The sequence below is a fragment of the Haliotis cracherodii genome, unplaced genomic scaffold, assembly GCF_022045235.1.
Source record: "Haliotis cracherodii isolate W230 unplaced genomic scaffold, xgHalCrac1.p SCAF_4, whole genome shotgun sequence".
Taxonomy (NCBI): domain Eukaryota; kingdom Metazoa; phylum Mollusca; class Gastropoda; order Lepetellida; family Haliotidae; genus Haliotis; species Haliotis cracherodii.
Window position 1 is genome coordinate 3,785,797 of NW_027266297.1, and position 24,667 is coordinate 3,810,463.

General features: G+C 42.6%; 1 protein-coding gene across 3 annotated transcripts in view; it reads right to left on the reverse strand.

The window, feature by feature from the left end:
* LOC139478995 (NPC intracellular cholesterol transporter 1-like) overlaps positions 1 to 24,667 on the reverse strand; it is a 32,065-nt gene that overhangs the window by 3,344 nt on the left and 4,054 nt on the right. For 2 of the 3 annotated variants that reach the window (XM_071261717.1, XM_071261719.1), the window contains exons 2-20: positions 22,753 to 22,999; positions 20,620 to 20,690; positions 20,234 to 20,362; positions 19,446 to 19,572; positions 16,891 to 16,988; positions 15,527 to 15,647; positions 14,553 to 14,676; positions 13,051 to 13,223; positions 12,098 to 12,346; positions 11,199 to 11,376; positions 10,638 to 10,769; positions 9,719 to 9,739; positions 6,726 to 6,847; positions 6,052 to 6,231; positions 5,430 to 5,555; positions 4,678 to 4,822; positions 4,162 to 4,283; positions 3,291 to 3,470; positions 2,256 to 2,272 (exon numbers count right to left, since the gene is read on the reverse strand). In XM_071261717.1, the coding sequence (XP_071117818.1) occupies positions 2,256 to 2,272; positions 3,291 to 3,470; positions 4,162 to 4,283; positions 4,678 to 4,822; positions 5,430 to 5,555; positions 6,052 to 6,231; positions 6,726 to 6,847; positions 9,719 to 9,739; positions 10,638 to 10,769; positions 11,199 to 11,376; positions 12,098 to 12,346; positions 13,051 to 13,223; positions 14,553 to 14,676; positions 15,527 to 15,647; positions 16,891 to 16,988; positions 19,446 to 19,572; positions 20,234 to 20,362; positions 20,620 to 20,690; positions 22,753 to 22,999 (2,562 nt within the window). The remainder of the gene's footprint in view (positions 1 to 2,255; positions 2,273 to 3,290; positions 3,471 to 4,161; positions 4,284 to 4,677; positions 4,823 to 5,429; positions 5,556 to 6,051; positions 6,232 to 6,725; positions 6,848 to 9,718; positions 9,740 to 10,637; positions 10,770 to 11,198; positions 11,377 to 12,097; positions 12,347 to 13,050; positions 13,224 to 14,552; positions 14,677 to 15,526; positions 15,648 to 16,890; positions 16,989 to 19,445; positions 19,573 to 20,233; positions 20,363 to 20,619; positions 20,691 to 22,752; positions 23,000 to 24,667) is intronic. The other variant, XM_071261718.1, reaches the window with a different exon arrangement.

Here is a 24,667-nt window from a genome sequence, read left to right on the forward strand (position 1 = left end):
ACTGGTCAGGTTATTTGGTTATTTTAGGTGCAAGATGGACTTAAAAAAATGTTATTCATGAAAGTTACACATCCAGAAATCAGCTGATGCTCTCAAAATGAAAATGTCTTCAGTTCCAAACTGTTTGTTGTTACAGATTTCTTACTGAAACAAGTGGCAATGGCTGTTTCACGATGTTTCAATTTTTTCCATTGTGCAAAGACAAAGAATAAATCTAAGTGTGAGTAAGTGAAAGAGTGAGTGATATTGTGTGTTAGCTTGATGAGGAAGGAAATCCCATAGTGATGCAGGTTCTAGATGTTCAGCACTCTGGGAATTGGTTTTGCATAAACATTATCATGGTATCCTGGCACAATTAAGGGAAGTAACTCAGCATAGCACTTGATGCCTTAGACGATTAAGCCACATGTGCCAGCGAAACCAAGGAGGGTGCAACCACCAACATTACTGTACATAACCAAACAGTCAACAAAGTCAGGATGTGTAGACTGATACAACATCATCAACATACAACATCAAAGGCATCTACAAATTGTAGCAAGACATTTGAAAACAGGACAACATTATAACTAAATTTGAGCTCTTGACTCTTGTGCATCAAAACTTTATATTTACCCATGAGAAATAGTCAATGATTATTTTTGGAAAAGCACACATCAGTAGCTTCGCATGAAGTCTGCCCCATTAATCATACCTGTCAACAAGGTATTTGGGGGTTGGGGTGTGTGTGTGTTGGGTGTGTGTGTGTGTGTTGGGGGGGGGGGGGGGGTTGTTTCTTGTTTAATGCTGCACTTAGCAGTATTCCAGCTATATGATGGCGGTCTGTAAAAAATCAAGTCTGGACCAGACAACCCAGTGATTGATATCATGAGCATCAATCCAATCAATTGGGATACGATGGATACACTGGCTATCACCTCGATCTCAACCAATTGAACAAGCCATGCACCTTTAACTTAGATATGGATTTGGGTCCTGGGGGTTCCAGATAAAGCTGACAACTTGTTGATATTTTACTTTCACAATACTGCTCTTTTGGATCGAAGAAGAACAATCCATAATTATAGTACATTTTCTCAAATTTGCATCTTCAATAATGATAAATCAGCTTGTGAATATACATGAAGAAAACACATTAAAAATGTTACATACCCTTGATCTGAAATTTTTAAAATGATAATTGTACCGTGGTTTTAGTTTCTCATCCTCAACCTTTGGTTAAAAAAGTAGATTTGCTCAATTAGACATAAACAGCTTGGCAGCCATGAATAAATGTTTCTCCATGCGAGCATGCCCCTACATGACAGACATGACATACTGTCTAAAAACATGCACACTGCACACAAAGCATGCACACTGCACACAAAGCATGCACACTGCACACAAAGCATGACCCTGACCTTGCTAATTCATGTCCTTCAGGAAGCAATAGGAGACAGGAGGCAAAACTTAGGGAGCAGTTCAAAAGTACAATGTTGGATAAAAAATGGATTCTTAAGTTTTGAGACATACCCCACCATTCCAACATAATTGAAAATGTTGACATCCTCAAAGAGAATCTGTCATCTAACAAATCCTACAGTACAATGATTCATAAAATTGGTGATGCAGCAGAGTTTTTGTGTAGTTGAGGATGTCGTGTTGACTGCACCTTCACCCAACATATCATCATGGGGATCATATTCATTCTCTCAGAAAACTTAGATGATTAGAGCTGTTATTTATTCACTTGAACTGAAATTCCAGAAAGTTGATCTGTGTCTAACAGAAAAATTGACAACCCAGTAACCCCAACTATGTTTGACCTGCTCCCAAAGAGGTTAGACAAGCAAGAAGCGAATGAGTGAGTACATCTTGTCGATGCCCCAGTAGTCCAGTTGTAATACTTCACTGGTAAAGTATTGGGTGAAGTATTGGGTGAAGTATTAGGTGAAGCAGGGTTGAGAATTGGATATTTTCCTTTTCAGCTGAAACATATTTCCAATGGAGCGTGGTCCACAAATTGGGGATTTTCATCATAATTATTTTAACAGATTTGTGGTCACTAAAATTCATGGAAATTTGCAGATCTGTGGAAGAATCTCACCCCTGCTGATGTCAAGATCAAAAGACAACGTTCGTAAATGTTTTCAGAGTTGGGAGTAAAATTGAAAGATAAAACATCCGAAATCAGCTTTCAGTTGGACTTTACATTTCCCTGTCTAAAGCCTAGGAAGGAGAGGTGAGAGTATCATGGCATGACAAAAACAACTTACACTGGATCAAGGAGAGGCTACAAAGAGAGGCACATGAGTGAGTGTGTCAGCTGGAGGCCGCATTGAACAGTGTTTATGTTATATTACAGCATGTTACTTCTTTCAGTGGCATTTAGAAGTTGGTGTGATGAAGTAAGACAAGTTCTATGGATGAACAACTTCTTTATTACAATGAGTGCGACGTTTCGGTGGAGATCCTAACGACTTTATCAAGGAAGTGATACAGCATGTTATCGTTAGCTTGAGGTGAGATGCCTGAACTGATGCAGGTCTTTGACATTTATCATGCTGGTGAAACAAAGGAGCACGGCAGCGAGCTGACAAACCAAGAACACAATCAGGGAGAATCTGGTATTTGAACCAACGTGTACGTTTCAGGCACGCCAGGGGACACAACTCTGCACAGAAGACTGTGGCACCACGGATGACCAGGCCACATGTCCTCCTTGAAATGGGGTTTAACATCGCGTCCAAGATTATTGCACTTATATGGCGACGTGCATGCATGCGACGCTCTACCACTAGACCACGGAGGCGGTCTTCCTTGTCATCAGTGCGTGGTTATAAAGCCACAGTGGCTAAATATAGTACTAGTTTCAAAATGGCAACTTTCATTCCAGACTATGTTTCAAAAAAATAATTTGACAAAGTTCTCAATTCAAAGTTTAAAACAAAACAAGAAAATTACGGAATGTCTAAAAGATGGCCGAGATTGTATGGCAGTTCTTGCCACAGGCTTTAGAAAGAATATTACATTTAATGTTTAATGTTTGTAAAGGTAGTGAGCATTAAAATCTGACTTAAATGAGAATATGATCAGTAATATAAAAGTTCAAGATAATTTACTTCTGTGGTAAAATGGATTGGTTTGTTGTTTGTTGTTTTACGCTGCACTCAGCAATATTCCAGCTACATGACGGCGGTGTGTAAATAATCGAGTCTGGACCAGACAATCCAGTGATTAATATCATGAGCATCGATCCGTGCAATTGGGATCGATGACATTCATCAACCAAAATGGAACCGATCTCCTACCTGAACATGACCATTGGGACAGTCCGGGGTGGGGTTATCTCCTTGTGCTACTGTGATGTGATTGGTCGAGTCTTCGGTCCTATAGCTGGACTCATAAGGCTGTGGTCCCACCCAGCTGAGGATGACAGGGAGGTAGACCAATCCATGGAACAGCCCAAATATCACAACTGTCATGAACACCTGTCCAACACACATCATCATGTCACAATTATCCTGGTAGAAATCTGTATGATCTGTCTGTGTTATCATAAATACTTAAACTTTTGTTTTTGTGTGTGTGTTGTCGATTACTACATGCAGCACATCCCATCTATATGGTGGCAATTAAAACGAAATTTTTCCCGAATAATCACATCAATATTTTGTTGATAGCCACCCTAAAAATTGTGAACCCGACATATTTGGGGGCAACTTTTCCCAGAATATCTCAGCCCCAACCCTTAGTTAAATTCTTTTCTATTTTTTTATTGTTCCCACACTCAGCAATATTCCATATGACGGCAGACTGGAAATAACCCAATGTGGAGTGGAAATTCCATTGATTGATATACTGAGCAATCATCCATGCCAGTGCGGTAAGATGACATGCATTCAGTTACTACAACAGGTATCAGGTTGGTTGGTTTGTTGTTTTACGCTGCACTCAGCAATATTCCAGCTATATGAAGGCGGTCTGTAAATTATCGAGTCTGGACGAGACAATCCAGTGATTAATATCAAGAGCATCGATCCACACAATTGTGATTGATGACATGCAACAACCAAGTCAGCAAGCCTGACCACCTGATCCCTTTTACGACAAGCATAGTCGCCTTTTACAGCAAGCATGGGTTGCTGAAGACCTATAGACTGGATGAGAAGCTGCCATTACGCGGAAGAAGAGGGCAAATCCATAACTGGAGCTGTTTGCCAGGAGGACGAAGGCCAGGAAGGTACTGAAGCCGCCATTGAACACTGCAGGACCAATTGTCTTCAGTGTCAGGATTGACCGATCTGCATCAAGATATATCACTATTCTGACTGAAAATATTTTATCACTGCTTGAAGAAAAATCAAATTATACAGTTTGGTCAGACACCGTCTGCAAAAAAAACCATACAAGTCGGGTGTCTGTACTGATAGCATAATGTTATTTTTGACTTGTAATCTAAAGTTTAATGTCATTTGCTGGTTGCATCACAATTAAAAATTGAGTTCCCAATCCGAAAATGTCTGATGCAGCACAATGCAGACCTCATGTCCCACAAACCTATTTCACCAAACATTAGTCTGTGTAACTTTGAATGTTCTACAGATGTTGGAGTCAGGGTGTTTTATTTAAGATATATTGCACTGCCCTGAAGTAATGGTACCCAGATATTGACTGCTTGTTGCCATGGTGACTCACAGTTGCGGTCTCCATGCACCGTCATGAAGGTGTGACCTATATGTGCTGAGTAGTCAACGGCGATGCCAACGGAGAGGATGAGGAGGACGCTGCTGGCGGTGTCGATTGTCACACCCCACAGCTCCAACGCACCAGCAACATCAATCTGCAACATCCACAACAGCAAAATGTAGGAAGGAATATATCATTGTAGTCCATCTTACAACCTCCAAGGCAAAAAATAGCAAGAAAAAAGGGGCACATGGCATATAATTGTGAGAAAAGAGTGCCAAGCACTGCACTCAGATGGTATGCAACATTCTGGAACACTTCCTGAACACTTCCTGAACACCAAAACAATGAAGGAATATTTGCACCAGTATGTTCTAATGAAAACACACAACTCTGCAAGAACTCAAAATGGTTGAATTTTGTTATCCAACGAGTTGAAGCAAAGGAATAGAATAATGAAAAAAGGCTCAGAACTAAGAAGGATTGCTACCTGGATTAGCTGTGTTTCAGGTGTCTGTGTTTAAAGATCGTTCTCCATATCATTAAGATGCAGAAAATAACTAAATTTGTTTGGTCAGCAAAGTTACAACCGTAAGAAGACTTCTTTTTTCAGGAGACAAAACCAAGATGGTCATGTGACTGATATATAGATCATAAAGTAGTTTTGGTCCCCTTACATATTATTAACAGTGATGAATGCCTGTGCTTCACTCAAATACATCGGGTTACTGCCTGGCTTGCAAACCAAGTTCCTGACTCACCAGAGTGAAAACAACGCAGGTGAAGACCAGCACTGATGTCCAGATGTTTGCGATGAGGAGCAGCGTCACCAACAGCACACACCCACCAGCCAGACCCAGGTTCCGGTACAGCTCCGACAACAGCACCTACATGTCAACAACAGCTACAGCTCTGTCACAATGGAACAGCTACAGCTATGTCACAATGGAACACTAACAGCTCTCTCACAATAAAACACAGCTCTGTCAAAACAAAACATAGCTCTGTCACAATGGAACTCTTCCAGCTCTGTCACAATGAAACACTTATAGCTCTGTCACAACAAAACATAGCTCTGTCAGAATGGAACTCTTCCAGCTCTGTCACAATGAAACACTTATAGCTCTGTCACAATGAAACACAGTGCCCAAAATGCTATGATTGTAGGCTCAAGACAAAGATTTGATTAAGATTCCTTGTCGGTCAGCATCATGATCAGTGATCGTAGGTTTCACCAAAGGGGTCAATATCTACGACCTTCATTGCTTCATGCTTTTCCTCACACTTCAAGCTGACATACCGTGAAATAACTGAAATACTCACTCACTCACTCACTCACTCACTCACTCACTCACTCACTCACTCACACACAGTGACACAAACCTTGTTCGTCTCGTATGTCAGGTAATTCCGAGAGTAGGCAAACGCCTGGTATTTGGGCAGATCTGCACCGGAGTATTGTGGGAAGCGGATGTCGTCGATGATGGATCGTAAGTCTTCCATTGCTGCTATTTCATCTGATGAGTCTGGTTGTAAAGTGTGCCGCAGAGTCATGTACGACGCCTGGAACGAGATATTCAGGTTGTTGTTTGTTTGTTGTTTAACGCCGCACTCAGCACTATTCCGGCTATATGACGGCGGGATATTCAGGTAAACAGTTATCAACCCCAAATAGAGGCAGTTAGGACTATCTGGTATAATTGGCGTCTCAATATTGGCGATTTGGTGCCTCACTCTGGCTGTGTGGGTTCGAATCCTGGACGAGACTTAACCCCAAAAAGTACATGAATTTGTACTTTACTAAGGAAATGTTATCCCAAATATTACATTTGTTACATTTGACTACTTTCTAAATGGCAAAGTGTATTCAAATATGGAATTTAAGAAAATGATAATAGTAGTAATTGTTTATTGACGGTAGGGGTCCTCAACCTTTTGAATTGCATTTTATCTCCCAAACTTCTCAAAATCTTTCATAAAAATCTCATAAAATTATATTAGGTGATCGTATCGTGAGCTATGGGTGCTACACAAAAATCAGTCACCGTCCAGCTCACCTCTATACTTATTGGTGGAAGAGTGGAGTTCATCTTGACATATCTGGCCAGCTGTACGCCAGGGCCTGTGAGGAACGTGTACATCAAGTTGTAGAACTCGGCCTCAGAAGTCGGGACCATACCTGTAACATCACTGCACGAGTCAATAGTTAAATCAGGGTATTTAGAAACAGCATCAGGTTGTTACAGAGAGCAAGCAGACTATCAAACTGGTGGCAATGTCTGTATTTCACAAACAATTCTTTGTGATGTCTTTCCGCTAAGAGTTTCCATAAATGAAGGATATTGTTTCATCTCAACATCAGATTGTGTTCAACATACTCCAAGCTTTAACAGTTTTTAAAAAAAGTTTAAAACAGTATTATAAATTTCAGTTTGTATGAGGACTTCAAGTTTTGAATATTACTCTGCAAGACATCCTGCAGAAGATGGAATCAAACCATCGGACCCACCTGACCATCAGACTTAATAAACCACAGCAATCAAAAATATCTTTGTCCATAATTTTAAGATGTCTGATTCATGGAGCAAATTCAGTTGATATTTTGGGTTTTTTGTTTAGCTTTACTTTAAAGGGAAAACACATGGTGACCTGACATTCAATATTCTGGGGGAGTCTGTAAGAGATCAGATATACACATTTTTCTATGAACCGAGAGCTGAACAATTTACAAATGTATACAACACATTTCGTTTCAGGACATCAAGCTTGTCTATGCAACAATTCCTGTTTGGGATAAAAGCTGAGGATATGATTTTTTTCTGGAACAAATGATATTTTCCAGAAATAAAATACCATGTGCTAATCGGACATCAAATAGTCAGTCTCTTCCTGACATACAGTATGTACACCTCCCTCCATGTATGAAGATAGGAGTAAGTATATGGGTCATCCCAAATGTTCATTGGGTGGAACTAGATTCATCTATTTTTGGTTGTTTTAGACCAGACGACCAAGTGATTGTTACATGCTGTCAGACTATGATGGCATGCTATCAACCAGAGTAACTGAGTCTGACCAATAAATCCATTTAGTCACCTTTCTAACCCGCAAGGCCTATCTGGGGCAGTGGGGGGGGGGGGGGGGCTCTTCCATGGGGGGCCTCTTCTAATCAGAGGGGACCTATTCTAATTGGAGGGGACTTATTCTAACCCAGAATCCCATGGGGGACCTATTCTAATTCAGGAGGGCCTGTTCTAATCCAGGAGGGCCTATTCTAACCCAGGAGGGCCTATTCTAACCCAAGAGGGCCTATTCTAACCCAGGAGGGCCTATTCTAATCCAGGAGAGCCTATTCTAATCCAGGAGGGCCTATTCTAATCCAGGAGGGCCTATTCTAACCCAGGAGGGCCTATTCTAATCAAGGATGGCCTATTATAATCAAGGAGGGCCTATTCTAATCAGGAGGGCCTATTCTAACCCAGGATGGCCTATTCTAATCAAGGATGGCCTATTATAATCCAGGAGGGCCTATTCTAATCCAGGAGGGCCTATTCTAATCCAGGAGGGCCTATTCTAATCCAGGAGGGCCTATTCTAATCAAGGAGGGCCTATTCTAACCCAGGAGGGCCTATTCTAATCCAGGAGGGCCTTTTCTAATCCAGGAGGGCCTATTCTAATCCAGGAGGGCCTATTCTAATCCAGGAGGCCTATTCTAATCCAGGAAGGCCTATTCTAACCCAGAATCCCATGGGTGACCTATTCTAATCCAGGAGGGCCTATTCTAATCCAAGAAACCATTCCAACCCAGAATCCCATGGAGGACCTATTCTAACCCAGGGGACCTATTCTAACCCAGAGGACCTATTCCAAACAGAGGGGACCTATTCTAACCCGGAATCCGATGAGGGAGATTCATATAAGAATATGTCATCTTTATGCAACATGAAATGTGACTTTGCCAAAATACATCAGCCAAAATATTAGGCCATGCAAATGTGATGTTGCACCTTTAATGTTAGTCCAGATATTTCTTGAAACTATGCAAGGCTAATATTAAGACAAGCACAAGGCAACTAAAGAAGATATCTATTGGCTGCTAGTGACCTTCCTGCTACCATGACAAAGCAAAATATATGAAACAAACAACAAAGAGTTTAAACAAATAAACATTGAACTTGAAACCAGAAGTAGAAAATGTTGAAAATTGATAATCTGTTAAGCAAATATGCATACAAAAAACATTGCCCCCTGAGAAAACTTAAAAAAATAAGGTAGATGCTAAAAAAGCATTTCGGATTTCAGCTGTTTCAAGATTTTGAACTAAGCTATTTTATAACAGAATAGTTTTGGATTTTATCAGAGTGCAGTGAAACCTCTTTAACCTGATATATTGTTTAGGATGTTGCCTTAAAGTCCTAGCTGTCGGAATCCTCATCAGCACCAGCGTCTTAAAGCAGCACCCCACTTCCCCCAAACAAGTGATAACTTGACACATTTGTGACGAGTGAATGAGTGATTTCAGATTCACCCCTGGAGGGTCAGCTCAAAATATAATCAAGACAAATATAAGATTCAAACCCATGATCATCAGATCCTGGCAAAGCTAAGCGACACAATTCTGCATGTTAAGAGAATGAGAGTGCCTCGTACCTCTGGGTCAGCTGTGCCAGATAGACTACTCAACTTTTGACAGGGATAATCAGATATGTCACATTAATTACATATATACTTGACATATGCCAATCAGTTTGTGTATCACAGAATGATAAACATTACCCCTGTCAAATGTAGAGCAGTATATATATATTTTATTTCAAGAATTTCAAGTTAATGAGGTTTCACTGTCTTTACAATTCTCTTAAAAGTATTTCAACACTGACTGAAAACAAAAGTAAAACTGAACAACACCCTAAGATGGTGCTCACAACACGGAAGTCTGTGATCCGACATGCGGACCTGGCATGCAAGACAGGATGTTAGTACAGAGTATTAGGACAGAAAAGATTTAGTTGCGAGGTTAGGAATATAAACAACCTCATATTTCACTTACTAGTTGTAGTACCGTCAGTATCTGTAAAGCAGGTTGAAACAATAACACACAGCTAACATATAATCTTGCATCGTCAATATCTCATCCATATTAGGATAACACAAAGACAGATGCCAAATTAGGCTTTCAAATTACTTCCACAAATTCTAATAAAATTCCATAAAATATTTGATAAAAAACAAAACTGACATAATATATAATAAAGATGCATATCATTCATGAAAATATTGAAGATGTTATGATTCAACTTTAAAGAACCTTTATTAGATTCACTGCAAAAGACATAACCCCCTTGCAATAGCCACCAATTCATTGAAATGGTCCATTTGAATGAGTTGATTTCTATATCCCCTGTCAACTTTTTTGGGCGGGGGATAATAAAACAATAAAACACTGCAGAGAGAATAAACCATGAGATGCAGGTTGGCAGTGAACAGGGCCCATCATAGTCTTGGATTCAAACCCATGACAAGTGGATCTTTGTGGGACTGAAGGAGGCTTGTCATCATTCTGTGATTGGAAGTAACCTGCATAAATCGTAGGAAGTGTTTTGTGGTCGCATGCAGGAACAGCCTTGTTATATTCTTTTACCTAACTTGATGACTTGTTTGACAATGGAATGAACATTGTTAAAACAGACAGACATGGGTTCTTTATACACAAGCAACACACGCCATGTCCTCGCACGTTGTCTCTAACTGCGAGACAAAAGCAAACCAAAATGGCCGTCGTAAAGTCATTCCCAAATTTGCAAGCGACAGCAGTTTCGTATTCAAGGGGAAGTTCCGTATTCACACATTAACAAGCATTTGTACCAAAAAAACATTACACTGAAAGAACAAATAAGTTGAAATCCATATGTCAAGTTCTGGAACTACATCTCCTCGTGCAACTTGAAGATGCCAACCTGTGTACCCACCATTCCTTCTCCTCCAGTCCTGGAACACCTGGAACCAGCTGGTGACGGTGCCATTCTGGGTGAACTGGCTCTCACTCACAAACTTGTATGCAGCGTCGAGAGACTGAGAGTGTTCATAGTAGTTGAATCCTCCTAGAAATCATCACCATAGCAACATATCATCATGATCATCATCATCATCATCATCACCATCATCATCATCATCATAATTGTTATAATCATAGGAGGCAAGGCCACCCAGTTGTCTAAGGCACTTCTTTTTCTTGTGCAGAGTTGTGTCCCTTAGGCATGCAGGATCCTATGATCAACTGTCGACAGATATGAATCATGTCAGTGTCAGGACAACATATGGGGCGTGCTTCATCAAATCAAGACGAGAACACACATTGTGCTATTCTTCATCTGAAATTCCTTGAGACAAGTAAATTATATTATGGTGGGAGGGACAAAATTGAATAACCAATGGCCTTACTGTGCCCATTGTTCACATGTATAGAAATACCATGGCAACTTAAGGTCAGAAAGGATCACCTCAGGCCATCTTTAATACAATATACTCACCAAAGTATACAGCTGTGTCTATTCCTTCATCGGGGAAATATTTTTCTTTGGCCTTGACAAAAGCAAAGGCGTAGGAATCATTGGGAATGTAGTTGACGAGGTCGAAGTCTTGCCTCAGCAGGATGAACCGCCACATGAACACCCCAAGCAGGCCCAGCGTCGTTACAATCACTAGTATCTGGAACCGAGGGATATAGGGTGTGTTTGTTTGTTGTTTAACAACACACGTAGTAATATTCTAGATGGACTAACGGGATCTGGCGGTCAGGCTCGCTGACTTGGTTAATGCATGTCATCGTATCCCAATTGTGTGGATTGATGCTCATGATGTCAATCACTGGATTGTCTGGTCCAGACTCGATTATTTACAGACCGCCATCATATAGCTGGAATATTGCTGAGTGCGAAGTTAAACAAAGAAACAAACCAAATGTAAATCATAAAATGAATGAGCGTATGAAAATATTGTGAAAAATGTAATGTGCGTTTATTGTGACATCAGATTCACCGTACACGGGGTGAAACAATGACATTTACATAGCAAGCTCCCAATAAACAACACAGTTCACTGCTTGACCTGATGCTTCTGCTGTAAATATGGTTGTGGCAGCAAATGACTTAACTACTTTGGTTCATTATTGATTAAAAAAACAGTAACTTGTTCGGTCTTAAATGTAAAATTTAGCGTGTTTAAGAACCTCAAAATTTAAACACAAAACAGGTTTGTCTTGGATATTAACCAGATTCTTTCTCCTTCACACATATTCAGTGCAGTGATGAGGTCAGAAGTGTGGTCATGAACGACTTCAAATTTTGTAAAATTAAGAAACTAAAATTATATCATCCATCAGAGTCATGGTAAAATCAGTATTTGATAACAAAGGTGAGTATATCCTCACTTTTACAGGTAGTTTCATCAGAGCTCTGCCGTAGTACTTCTCCATGAACTTTGGCATGAAGGATCTCTGGCTGCAGCCGTTGGGTCGGTAGTCCTTGTGTTTGTAGCAGCAGATGCAGGCGTTCCGATGTGATTCTCGGCGCTTCTGGTCCAGTGATAAACACGCAACAAAAAACGTCGACTGCAGGACGTACAGAGCCAGGATACCCAAGGCTGCATAGATACAGAAGGCACTGAGAGCTGGGATGACCTGTAGACAAATACACGAATAAGAATGACGTCATAGATCCATGATTTGAGATGCACCATTTGGCTCGTGCAGGAATAGCGTGTAAAGTTAGCGTGGAAATCACAAGCAGCATATTGTGATAAGAATGAAGACACCCTGACGTACAGAGCCAGGATGCCCAAGGCTGCATTGACACAGAAGGCACTGAGAGCTGGAATGACCTGTAAACAAATACACCAGACGTCAGACTGACCACTCAGATACATCCAGTATATTCTTGTCATTGCTTCCAGATCTTTCCTTTAATAACACACAACATAAGCTACCTCCAGACGAGAAGCCCCATATGCTGTGGTCTCACAACACTACATGTGTGCAGGAAATCAAGTGAAGAATTATTTGGGGGTCAAAACCTAAAGCAACAATATTTCTCTTCCTGGAACAATATTTTCGTGAAATCCCAAATTTTCAAAACTCACTAAACAGCAAAATGCACCGCGTTACCATACGGTTGAAGAGTTGATTTGCATAAAGAGTATTAAAAATGATTTTACTTTGCTCTTGAATAAAATTGTTATATATTTACTGTACAATTGAAACAAAAACTTGTCTTTGTCAATGAAAGATTTTTCAGAAGTTGTGTTTCTGTCATATGCGTTTTTATTATATGGCGTTTGTGCGAACAGGCACCCTCTGTACCTATCAGTGGGGTCATGCCAACTTACAGTTGATGCACCTATTCCAAATGCTACGATGTCTGTGACTGATGTGACGGTGACCGACACGCCAGCGTGTTTCATCATCACCGCGACTCTCTGTGGCAAGGGAAGCAACTGCTCCTCCGAGGTGAGATTCTTCCAAGCCTCCACGATGACGAACATGTCGTCCACACCGATACCTGAGGACATCATACCAACATTCTTCATACACAGAGACCATGAGCTGATCACGTTTGTGTCAGAAATATCATATTAGGAATAGAGATTGACTGTGAGACTGTGGTGAGGGTGTTTCACACTTATACACAGGAGTGATGCTCGACCTGCATGTACATCCTGGGATGTGGGACTGTTCACATTACCCATTTAATGTATTAAAATTACACATATGCTATATACAGCATTTGAAATAGAGCTGGCTGGCTGCCTGCTATCCCTCCCGTGACCAGTGAAGGGGGGCATCTATTTTCCGAAACCCCTATCCCACTATCAATAAATTGGTTTTAACGCTAAAGTTCCAACATTCAATTTTAAACAAAGGATGCGCTAAAATATTCTATCTCATCGTTATTCTCCCCCTATCAGCTATGTAATCACGGTAACAAGGTTGTGTCTTGTTTGTTTGCTTGTTGTTTAACGCAGCACTCAGCAATATTCCAGGTATATGACGGCGGTCGGTAATGTAAATAATCGAATCTGGACCAGACAATCCATTGATTGACATCATGAGCATCAATCTACTCAATTGGGATACAATGACATGCATCAGCCAAGTCAGTAAGCCTGACCACCCAATCCCATTAGTCGCCTCTTACGACCAGTATAGTTGCCTTTCACAGCAAGCATGGATTGCTGAAGACCTATTCTACCCCGGATCTTCACCTGTGAGGTTTTGTCTAATATGTACTTATCAAAACAGTGTAATACATGTATATAGAAGAAAAACAGTTTCGTAGCACTCCTGTTGCACTTGTAAACAGTATTGCGAATTTCAGCTTTCAGTTTGTACTCCTGCAATGACACCAGTGATCTTGCTTAGGTCCGGACAGTGAAAGGTAACAAGCCCCCACAGCCAGTTGGATGTTTGTTTGTCATTCACTGGTGATGTCATGGAGGTCAGGTGTAGTGCTGTGGTCTGAGACTTCTGAGGGGTGGGTGAGATGTGGCTTAACTTAATAGCGACATGGATACCCCACTCAGACTCAGTGTACCGACTCCAAGCCAACCATTCCTTGTTTTAACCCTATAATCCCGAGCACCAGGGTACATCTGAGGGTATGACGCAGCTGGGGGATCAAACCACCCACCTTCCACTCTTCAGGCAGACGCCCTACCAATGACATCACAGAGGCAGTTATGACATACGAGGACAGTATACGAGGACTCATAACAGTATCGGTTTAAAAAGAAACAATTGAGATAATAATTTGGCTCAGCCATGACCAATGCTTTTTTTTCACAACTGTATCTTTCTATCCCAATAAATCTGTGACTAAAAAAAAACTTACCTAGCAGAAGAAATGGCATTATAGACTGTATGGGGCCATATATAACATCAAAGGCTGTAGCTAGTCCATAGGCAAATAGTATTGCTAAGCCAACACTGAACAAACCAATGAGGGAGAGGTATATCTGAAACAATGGCGTGACAGATCAAGTACAGTAATAGGTAAGAATCAGGTGTTCTTAAGCTTCTTTTGAGTAGTACACATCAACAAATCAACTTTAATTGAAAATTAGCCCAAAATGATACCATTGAAATAAAGATAATAATTTGTCAGATCTCTGTCAATTCTCTTCAGGGATTGGACCCAGCACGATAGATTTCTGGCAAGACAAAGGTATGTAACACTACACAGTACACCCAGAACAACTGGGCATTCTGTGCGATCCTACGCAAACAACTCTGATACCATCTTTCTGAGGCAGGGGATTTAACTGACTAAGAAGTCCAGATTCCACCCTTGCCGAACAGGGCTGGGATTTCGGAGTGACATTTTTGCTGAACTATAGAGTCTCTGCATAGTCGAATCAAAATCGTGTTACAAACTAGACATCCAGTTTGTGAACAACATGGATTTCCACGTGCAGATGTCAGTCGACTGAAGGATTTGCAAAGCATGTGTACCATCAACTGGACCTACACAGATATTTTCCAAATCGTTTCATGATCCTTATCAAGGTGCTCATTTGATTTGATGCACTTCACAAGGTAAGGCTGGTTTTATTACAAAAGAATTTCTTATTGATCAGATCATCTTGACTGGAAGCCTCCATTTTGTTTGAAGCAAATGATATGAACGTCGGAATCTGATTGGTCAATACGAGGGACATAGAAGAGATGTAACTCATAACAGCCACTGGTGGCGCTACAATCGAGCCAGGAAATTCAAGCCTAGTTCGGCAAGAGTGGAAACTGGATTTCTATGTTCCGTTAACTTCCTTGCCTCGGGAAGATGCTCTGACACGTGAAGTAACGAACCCTTTGCTCCACCATGTTGAACTTCCCGAGGGACAGCATGACGAACACGAACACGATGCTGAATCCCGCAGACAGAAGATTTGTGTCCTTGTTAATGGCGCCGTAACCTTCATCGTCAAAACTACAACAGACATGGTTGCAGATGCTACCCTTCCATTCACTGTACATGCTGATATTCTAACAAGATGCTACCAAGTACCATTTAGTTCATATTGATCAATTCAGTGGCAATAACGATGAACAAATTAGACATGCAAGATAAGGCATTCATTCAGTCTGTAGTTTCACCTGCAAGTATTACCTGCGAGTATTGCCTGCGAGAGGCGTACACGTGCACACTGTAGTATTGCCTGCGAGAGGCGTACACGTACACACTAGTCTTACCTACGAGAGGCGTACACGTACACACTGTAGTATTACCTATGGGAGGCGTACACATACACACTAGTCTTACCTACGAGAGGCGTACACGTACACACTGTAGTATTACCTGCGAGAGGCGTACACGTACACACTGTAGTATTACCTGCAAGAGGCATACACATACACACTAGTCTTACCTACGAGAGGCGTACACGTACACACTAGTCTTACCTGCGAGAGGCGTACACGTACACACTGTAGTCTCACCTGCGAGAGGCGTACACGTACACACTAGTCTTACCTGCGAGAGGCGTACACGTACACACTGTAGTCTCACCTGCGAGAGGCGTACATGTACACACTGTAGTCTTACCTGCAAGAGGCGTACACGTACACACTGTAGTATTACCTGCGAGAGGCGTACACGTACACACTGTAGTATTACCTGCGAGAGGCGTACACGTACACACTGTAGTATTACCTGCGAGAGGCGTACACGTACACACTGTAGTATTACCTGCGAGAGGCGTACACGTACACACTGTAGTATTACCTGCGAGAGGCGTACACGTACACACTGTAGTCTCACCTGCGAGAGGCGTACATGTACACACTAGTCTTACCTGCGAGAGGCGTACACGTACACACTGTAGTCTCACCTGCAAGAGGCGTACACGTACACACTGTAGTCTCACCTGCAAGAGGCGTACACGTACACACTAGTCTTACCTACGAGAGGCGTACACGTACACACTAGTCTTACCTACGAGAGGCGTACACGTACACACTGTAGTATTACATGCGAGAGGCGTACACGTACACACTAGTCTTACCTACAAGGCGTACACGTACACACTGTAGTCTTACCTACAAGGCGTACACGTACACACTAGTCTTACCTACAAGGCGTACACGTACACACTGTAGTATTACCTGCAAGAGGCGTACACATACACACTAGTCTTACCTACAAGGCGTACACGTACACACTGTAGTCTCACCTGCGAGAGGCGTACACGTACACCTCCAGGGTCTGCACAATGCCCTGGCGGGCCAGCTTGATCACCTCCAGCTCCCACGCCTTCACTGCCTCTAGAATCTGTAACACAGTGTCACAGTACAGATGCCTCACAGATTCAGACTGCCAGGCTGATCTCCCCCCAATACCTCCACTCCCAGCCACACCCAGGTTGATCTCCCCCAAATACTTCCACTCCCAGCCTCACCCAGGTTGATCTCCCCCCAATACTTCCACTCTCAGCCTCACCCAGGTTGATCTCCCCCAATACTTCCACTCCCAGCCTCACCCAGGTTGACTCCCTTCCCCAATACTTCCACTCCCAGCCACACCCAAGTTGATCTCCCCCCAATACTTCCACTCCCAGCCACACCCAAGTTGATCTCCCCCAATACTTCCACTCCCTGCCTCACCCAGGTTGACTCCCCCCAATACTTCCACTCCCAGCCTCACCCAGGTTGATCTCCCCCCAATACTTCCACTCTCAGCCTCACCCAGGTTGATCTCCCCCCAATACTTCCACTCCCTGCCACACCCAGGTTGATCTCCCCCCAATACTTCCACTCCCAGCCTCACCCAGGTTGACTCCCTTCACCAATACTTCCACTCTCAGCCTCACCCAGGTTGATCTCCCCCCAATACTTCCACTCTCAGCCTCACCCAGGTTGACTCCCTTCACCAATACTTCCACTCCCAGCCACACCCAGGTTGACTCCCTTCCCCAATACTTCCACTCCCAGCCTCACCCAGGTTGACTCCCTTCCCCAATACTTCCACTCTCAGCCTCACCCAGGTTGACTCCCTTCACCAATACTTCCACTCTCAGCCTCACCCAGGTTGATCTCCCCCAATACTTCCACTCTCAGCCTCACCCAAGTTGATCTCCCCCAATACTTCCACTCCCAGCCTCACCCATGTTGACTCCCCCCAATACTTCCACTCTCAGCCTCACCCAGGTTGATCTCCCCCCAATACTTCCGCTCCCAGCCACACCCAGGTTGACTCCCTTCACCAATACTTCCACTCCCAGCCACACCCAGGTTGACTCCCTTCACCAATACTTCCACTCCCAGCCACACCCAAGTTGATCTCCCCCCAATACTTCCACTCTCAGCCCCACCCAGGTTGACACCCTTCCCCAATACTTCCACTCCCTGCCACACCCAGGTTGACTCCCTTCACCAATACTTCCACTCCCAGCCACACCCAGGTTGACTCCCTTCACCAATACTTCCACTCCCAGCCACACCCAAGTTGATCTCCCCCCAATACTTCCACTCTCAGCCCCACCCAGGTTGACACCCTTCCCCAATACTTCCACTCCCTGCCACACCCAGGTTGACTCCCTTCACCAATACTTCCACTCCCAGCCACACCCAGGTTGACACCCTTCCCCAATACTTCCACTCCCAGCCACACCCAGGTTGACTCCCTTCACCAATACTTCCACTCCCAGCCACACCCAAGTTGATCTCCCCCCAATACTTCCACTCTCAGCCACACCCAGGTTGACTCCCTTCACCAATACTTCCACTCCCAGCCACACCCAGGTTGACACCCTCCCCCAATACTTCCTCTCCCAGCCCCACCCAGGTTGACACCCTTCCCCAATACTTCCACTCCCTGCCACACCCAGGTTGATCTCCCCCCAATACTTCCACTCCCTGCCACACCCAGGTTGATCTCCCCCCAATACTTCCACTCCCAGCCACACCCAGGTTGACTCCCTTCCCCAATACTTTCACTCCCAGCCACGCCCAGGTTGATCTCCCCCCCAATACTTCCACTCCCAGCCACGCCCAGGTTGACTCCCTTCACCAATACTTCCACTCCCAGCCACACCCAGGTTGATCTCCCCCCAATACTTCCACTCCCAGCCACACCCAGGTTGATCTCCCCCCCAATACTTCCACTCCCTGCCACACCCAGGTTGATCTCCCCCGAATACTTCCACTCCCAGCCACACCCAGGTTGATCTCCCCCCAATACTTCCACTCCCAGCCACACCCAGGTTGATCTCCCCCCAATACTTCCACTCCCTGCCACACCCAGGTTGATCTCCCCCCAATACTTCCACTCCCTGCCACACCCAGGTTGATCTCCCCCCAATACTTCCACTCCCTGCCACACCCAGGTTGATCTCCCCCCAATACTTCCCCTCCCTGCCACGCCCAGGTTGATCTCCCCCCCAATACTTCCACTCCCTGCCACACCCAGGTTGATCTCCCCCCAATACTTCCACTCCCTGCCACACCCAGGTTGATCTCCCCCCCCAATACTTCCACTCCCAGCCACACCCAGGTTGACTCCCTTCCCCAATACTTCCACTCCCTGCCACACCCAGGTTGACTCCCTTCCCCAATACTTCCACTCCCAGCCACACCCAGGTTGATCTCCCCCCAATACTTCCACTCCCTGCCACACCCAGGTTGATCTCCCCCCCAATACTTCCACTCCCAGCCACACCCAGGTTGACTCCCTTCCCCAATACTTCCCCTCCTAGCCACACCCAGGTTGACTCCCTTCCCCGACATTTACCTCGTCATCCTTCCTGAGGACCCAGGTGATCTGTGTGGCCGTGGCATCCTCGATGTCCCCTCCCTGTCCTCGATGTACTGTTCCCCCAATCATGTTGGACACATCGAAATCTGTGCCATACACAGGGCTGTCAATAAAACACAGTATGGTTCTCAATCATCACTATTGCTGTAACTAGAAACAATATGGTTCACAATCATCACTATTGCTGTAAATAGAAACAATATGGTTCGCAATCATCACTATTGCTGTAAATAGAAACAATATGGTTCTCAATTGTCACTATTGCTGTTAACAGAGACAATATGGTTTTCAATCATCACTATTGCTGTAAATGTATACAATAGGGTTCTCAATCATCACTATTGCTGTAAATAGAAACAATATGGTTCACAATCGACACACTACTGCTGCAAATATAAAATCATACAGGCAGATTTCAGTAACCGACTCGAAGGTGTATTTTTCCAATCACCGATTTTATTGCAAAGATTTATATTCAACAACTACCAAGGATACAAGACTGAAAAACTTTTTGACAAATAATGCTTGCAAGAGTGTGTGAGAGAGTTTGGTTTAAGGCCGCTTTGGACAGTATTCAATTTATATCACTTCATATCAGCTTAATGTTGGGGGAAAGCCCAAAGTGATGCAGACAATGAACAAGGACAAAATAATTTGAAACTTATGACCAGTTGACTTGAATAAATATTCTTTCAAAATCTTTTCTAACCATGTTTTTTGGCCCTAACTCAAAGATTATAGACAACAAGGGAAAGAAAATGTACCTCTGCTTGATGGTATTGACCGCCTGCAGGATCTTGCCCCGGGTCAGAGAACGGATGATAGTTTCATTGTAAGACCAAAGTTCTAATAAACTTGTCACACGGCAGTGGTACCCAGTTGCTGTCCGAACACTGAAATGTCATTATTGGCAACACTTGATATCCATTAAGCATGTAAAGGTGTTATCTTGAATCAAAGCCTCAAAGTATCAACTTCAAAAGTCATGTCAATATGTTTTAATTCTGCACAATAAATATCATTAGCATTAATTTTCCATTAAATTGACAAATCCAACAACCAAAATATTGAGCACCACAACTTATCTTTATTTTTATTTGTCAGCAAAAATCTGCAAACAATAAACTGAGAGTTGAGTAAGAAGACACACCTGTAGCAGATGTCTGGGTACTGCCTCCCTCCAACACTGATGTTGTTACACTTCGTGTAGAAATCAAGCAACTGAAATGAAATTTAAGTCAATTCATTATCAGGACTATATTTCTAAAAAGGCAAAAGCATATTCATGTGATGATAAATAAATTGCAAGCGATTCAATGGCATTTGATTGGTTAACCAAGGATAATTATTTTCGTTTGTTTCCATGAACTTAAAAGAATTATCCCACGCCAACAAATCATGCTAATGGACTACTGTTTCCTGACTGGCTGATACTGGAAATGGCAGGCTTGAGTTGCATCATGGTGCTGAACCACGTCACTGGTTCCGCATCATTGTCTGCTGTTTTGTTGTATTAAAAATAGGACTGGCTATCGATATAGATCTTCTAGATCGTTAATCGCCAACTCAATATCTATCAATTATCGATAAATATCGGAAAAGTAACTTTGAGCAAATATGCTAAAAGCTCAGAGCCAAAAAAAAAAAACCTATTTCGCATCACTGGTGAGAGGTGACACAATATGCATGGATGACTTTGTGGACTAAATCTGTCTTGGGCAATGGACAAAAACAGGTCTGCTTCGGTAAATTAGAACTTTATTTCATCACAATAGTTTATTTAAGATATCACAGATCACACAATTTTCATATCGATAATTGTTGATATTTCTTCTCATCAATTGCGGCCTGGCAACAGAAGACACACATCTGAAATAATATAATGTGGCTTTTCGTGCAGACTAGTGTCCAAAGAATGCAATTCATTATTTGTAATTATAGTAAACTACTGTTATAACGAACTTAAAGGGATCACTAATTTTAGTTCAGTATAACCGTTGTTCGTTATAAGCATATATTCAACATATATATACAAAGCAAAAAAAAACAGTTTGTTATATCCTCCAGTTCGTTATAAACGTGTTGGTTTTAAAATACAGTAATGGAGCACCTGTGGGAATGAGGCACTTTTTAATCCCCGTTAAGTAAACAACAAGTCAAAAATATCATGTCGGACATTTTAATTAGACTAAAGACAGAAATGGTGTGCTATGAACACCATGCCCAATGTCTTTCTGAATACATGGCTCACTTCCCGCAGCCTGTTGTTCAGGTCTATACAATCAATTGCGTCCCTTACTTGACACGGAAGTCACATCTGACCTATTATCTAAGTGAAATTGTGCCTGTTCAACTACAACATTAGTTTCATCCTCAAGGTGACTAATCTCTCTCGTTTTAGTGACATTTTCACCTTGCTGATTCTTTGCAAAAGCCAGAGTGAGTTGTGTGATAACATCTATTGCTTTCACCAGACTTTCATTTACTTTATCTATACCATCTCGTATGTCTATTCAAGATGGTTGGTCAGAAGATTCTAGTAAGCTGTACAGCTTGTTTTGGGCTTTTGTAAAGGTTGATTTAACATTTGCTTTTTGTTGTTTTAGTTTCAAAATGTTCTCCAGTTTTAACAGAGACCCTTCTGTTTCTTGGGCCAGAGACTCATTGCTCTTTACAGAGACTCCCTCCTGCAGATACGACATAATTTATTTGACTTACCTTTTGAAAACCACGCTCTGCTACCATATGGGAATGAGGCACTTTTTACTCCCCGTTAAGTAAACAAGTCAAAAATATCCTGTTGCACATTTTAATTAGACTAAAGACAGAAACACAAACCTTCCTTGCCACACTGACCAAATCCCCCAAAAATGAAATGTTTCTATATATTCAACGAAAGTGAATAATTGACCACTTTCTGTTATAAAGTGGATAATGGAAGTTCATTCTAATATTACCAAATGCAATCTCCTGACTGGAGTTCTGAGGACGTCTTCGTCCCACAAATAATGTCAACTCAAACATGTTACTCCGTTGAACGTAGTGGTCCATCACATCAGCATGACACGCATGAGATATACCAAAAAAAGAACATGCGCAACGGGTGTGTTTGGGCGAGCACTTCCATATCAATCGAGTGTATTTGGATGAGCTATACCAAACCCAACCAAGAACAACTGTTTCCTTCTGTTCAACCTGTTCATGCTGGCATAATGGTTGCTCCCTAATGTGTATCAGGAAGGTGTATCTCCCATATCAAGAGCATCCATGACTAGCTACTTACTGCATTGAGGAATGGCTGTGTGAGAACATCCCTTCCCGTCACGATCATCGTCACATAGCGCGTTTCAGACGGGAAGTGTCTGTCCACCCATTTCTTCTCGTTGACAATACGCGAACTCTGAGGTACCCACAATGCAACTTGTTCCTCTGTTTGTTTGAATGTCTTCAGGCCGAGACCACACAATCCACACGTTGTGAGACAGAAGACAATGGTAATCCATGGATGTTCTCCAACAAACAGACCTATTCTGGAATACAATGTACAATTTTGCCATTATGGCCATAGGTTTGAAGATTTAAAATTTCCAGCCATTAAATACTCCATAACATCCAGAAGTCTGAAAATGATCATGTTCATCAACAATTCAATAAACAAAAGTGAGAGTTCACAATTAGTATTTTACTGTTGCACTCTTTCCCTGCTAGAACAATCACTGTTTAGAGACAGAGTGAGTGAGTGAGTGAGTGAGTGAGTGAGTGAGTGAGTGAGGGAGTGAGTGAGTGAGCGAGGGAGTGAGTGAGTGAGCGAGCGAGTGAGTGAGTGAGTTTTATGCCAGAAATGGGCTTCACACATTGTAACCATTTGGGGAATCGAACCTGGGTCTTTGGCGTGACGATGAACGCTTTAACCACAAGGCTACCCCACACCCCTGAGACGGACATGACGTCACTCTGAAACACTATGACGTCACCTTGGAATGTAACAACGTCATGATATGGAAAATGTCACACGTTTCCATGACAACTGAACACTTCTGTTAAGCAGAACACACATTGTAAAAAACAGAACAAAAATGTTGTTCCGCACTACTAACTGCACATTACCAAATTTCATTACATTTATTAAAAGAAATGGCTGGTCCAAGGTTTTAGGACAAAAAACAACAAAACAACAACAAAACAAAGAGAACAACTACTGAAACGGTGGAAAAGAAACTAGTCAGGAAATGAGCATTGTTAGAAATGATGGAAGGCAAAGAGCTGCCCCCGTTTGTCACCACTTGGTGAATGGCAGATCATTGTTGCAGTACTTGAGGTGTAGGACAGTTCATGAGGACAGTTCACGAGGACAGTTCAGGACAGTTCATTAACATTTCAGTGTGGTCAGATAAGTGCAGTTTTTTCCTTCTTCCCCACTGATGGGTATCTCTGTCCAAGGACGGTATGTCCTGGTGTCGGCCAGTCTGTCCCCTCCATACTCTGAGAGCCATCACGGCCACATGACTGGCAGATAACTCTCTAACATGTCACACACTACCGTCATTCATGCCACAGATAAAAGATAGTACTTATCAAGTGGTCACAACTACCGTCTGGAAGGACTGCTTTCATCTTCCCAAGGCAACCATGGAAACAGAACCAGTAACAGTACTTATTTCACATACAACACCACCTACATAGTCTCAATATACATACAATTGTCTACATCAACAATAAATTAGTTCCTATGAATATTTATAATGCATGAATAATAACAGATTTGAAAGGCCTCTTAGTTCGATTGTTTCCCAGTGAGCCATCTATTTCAGTGTGTCGTCAGTCTATATGACACCATCTGGGTACAGTCTATAGAACCATCTGGTTACAGCCTATAGAACCATCTGGTTACAGCCTATAGAACCATCTGGGTACAGTCTATATGACACCATCTGGGTACAGTCTATATGACACCATCTGGGAACAGTCTATAGAACAATATGGGTACAGTCTATATCACACCTTCTGGGTAGTCTATATCACACCATCTGGGTACAGTCTATAGCACAACATCTGGGTACAGTCTATAGCACACCATCAGGGTACAGTCTGTAGCACACCATCTGGGTACAGTCTATATCACCCCATCTGGGTACAGTCTATAGCACAACATCTGGGTACAGTTTGTAGCACACCATCTGGGTACAGTCTGTAGCACA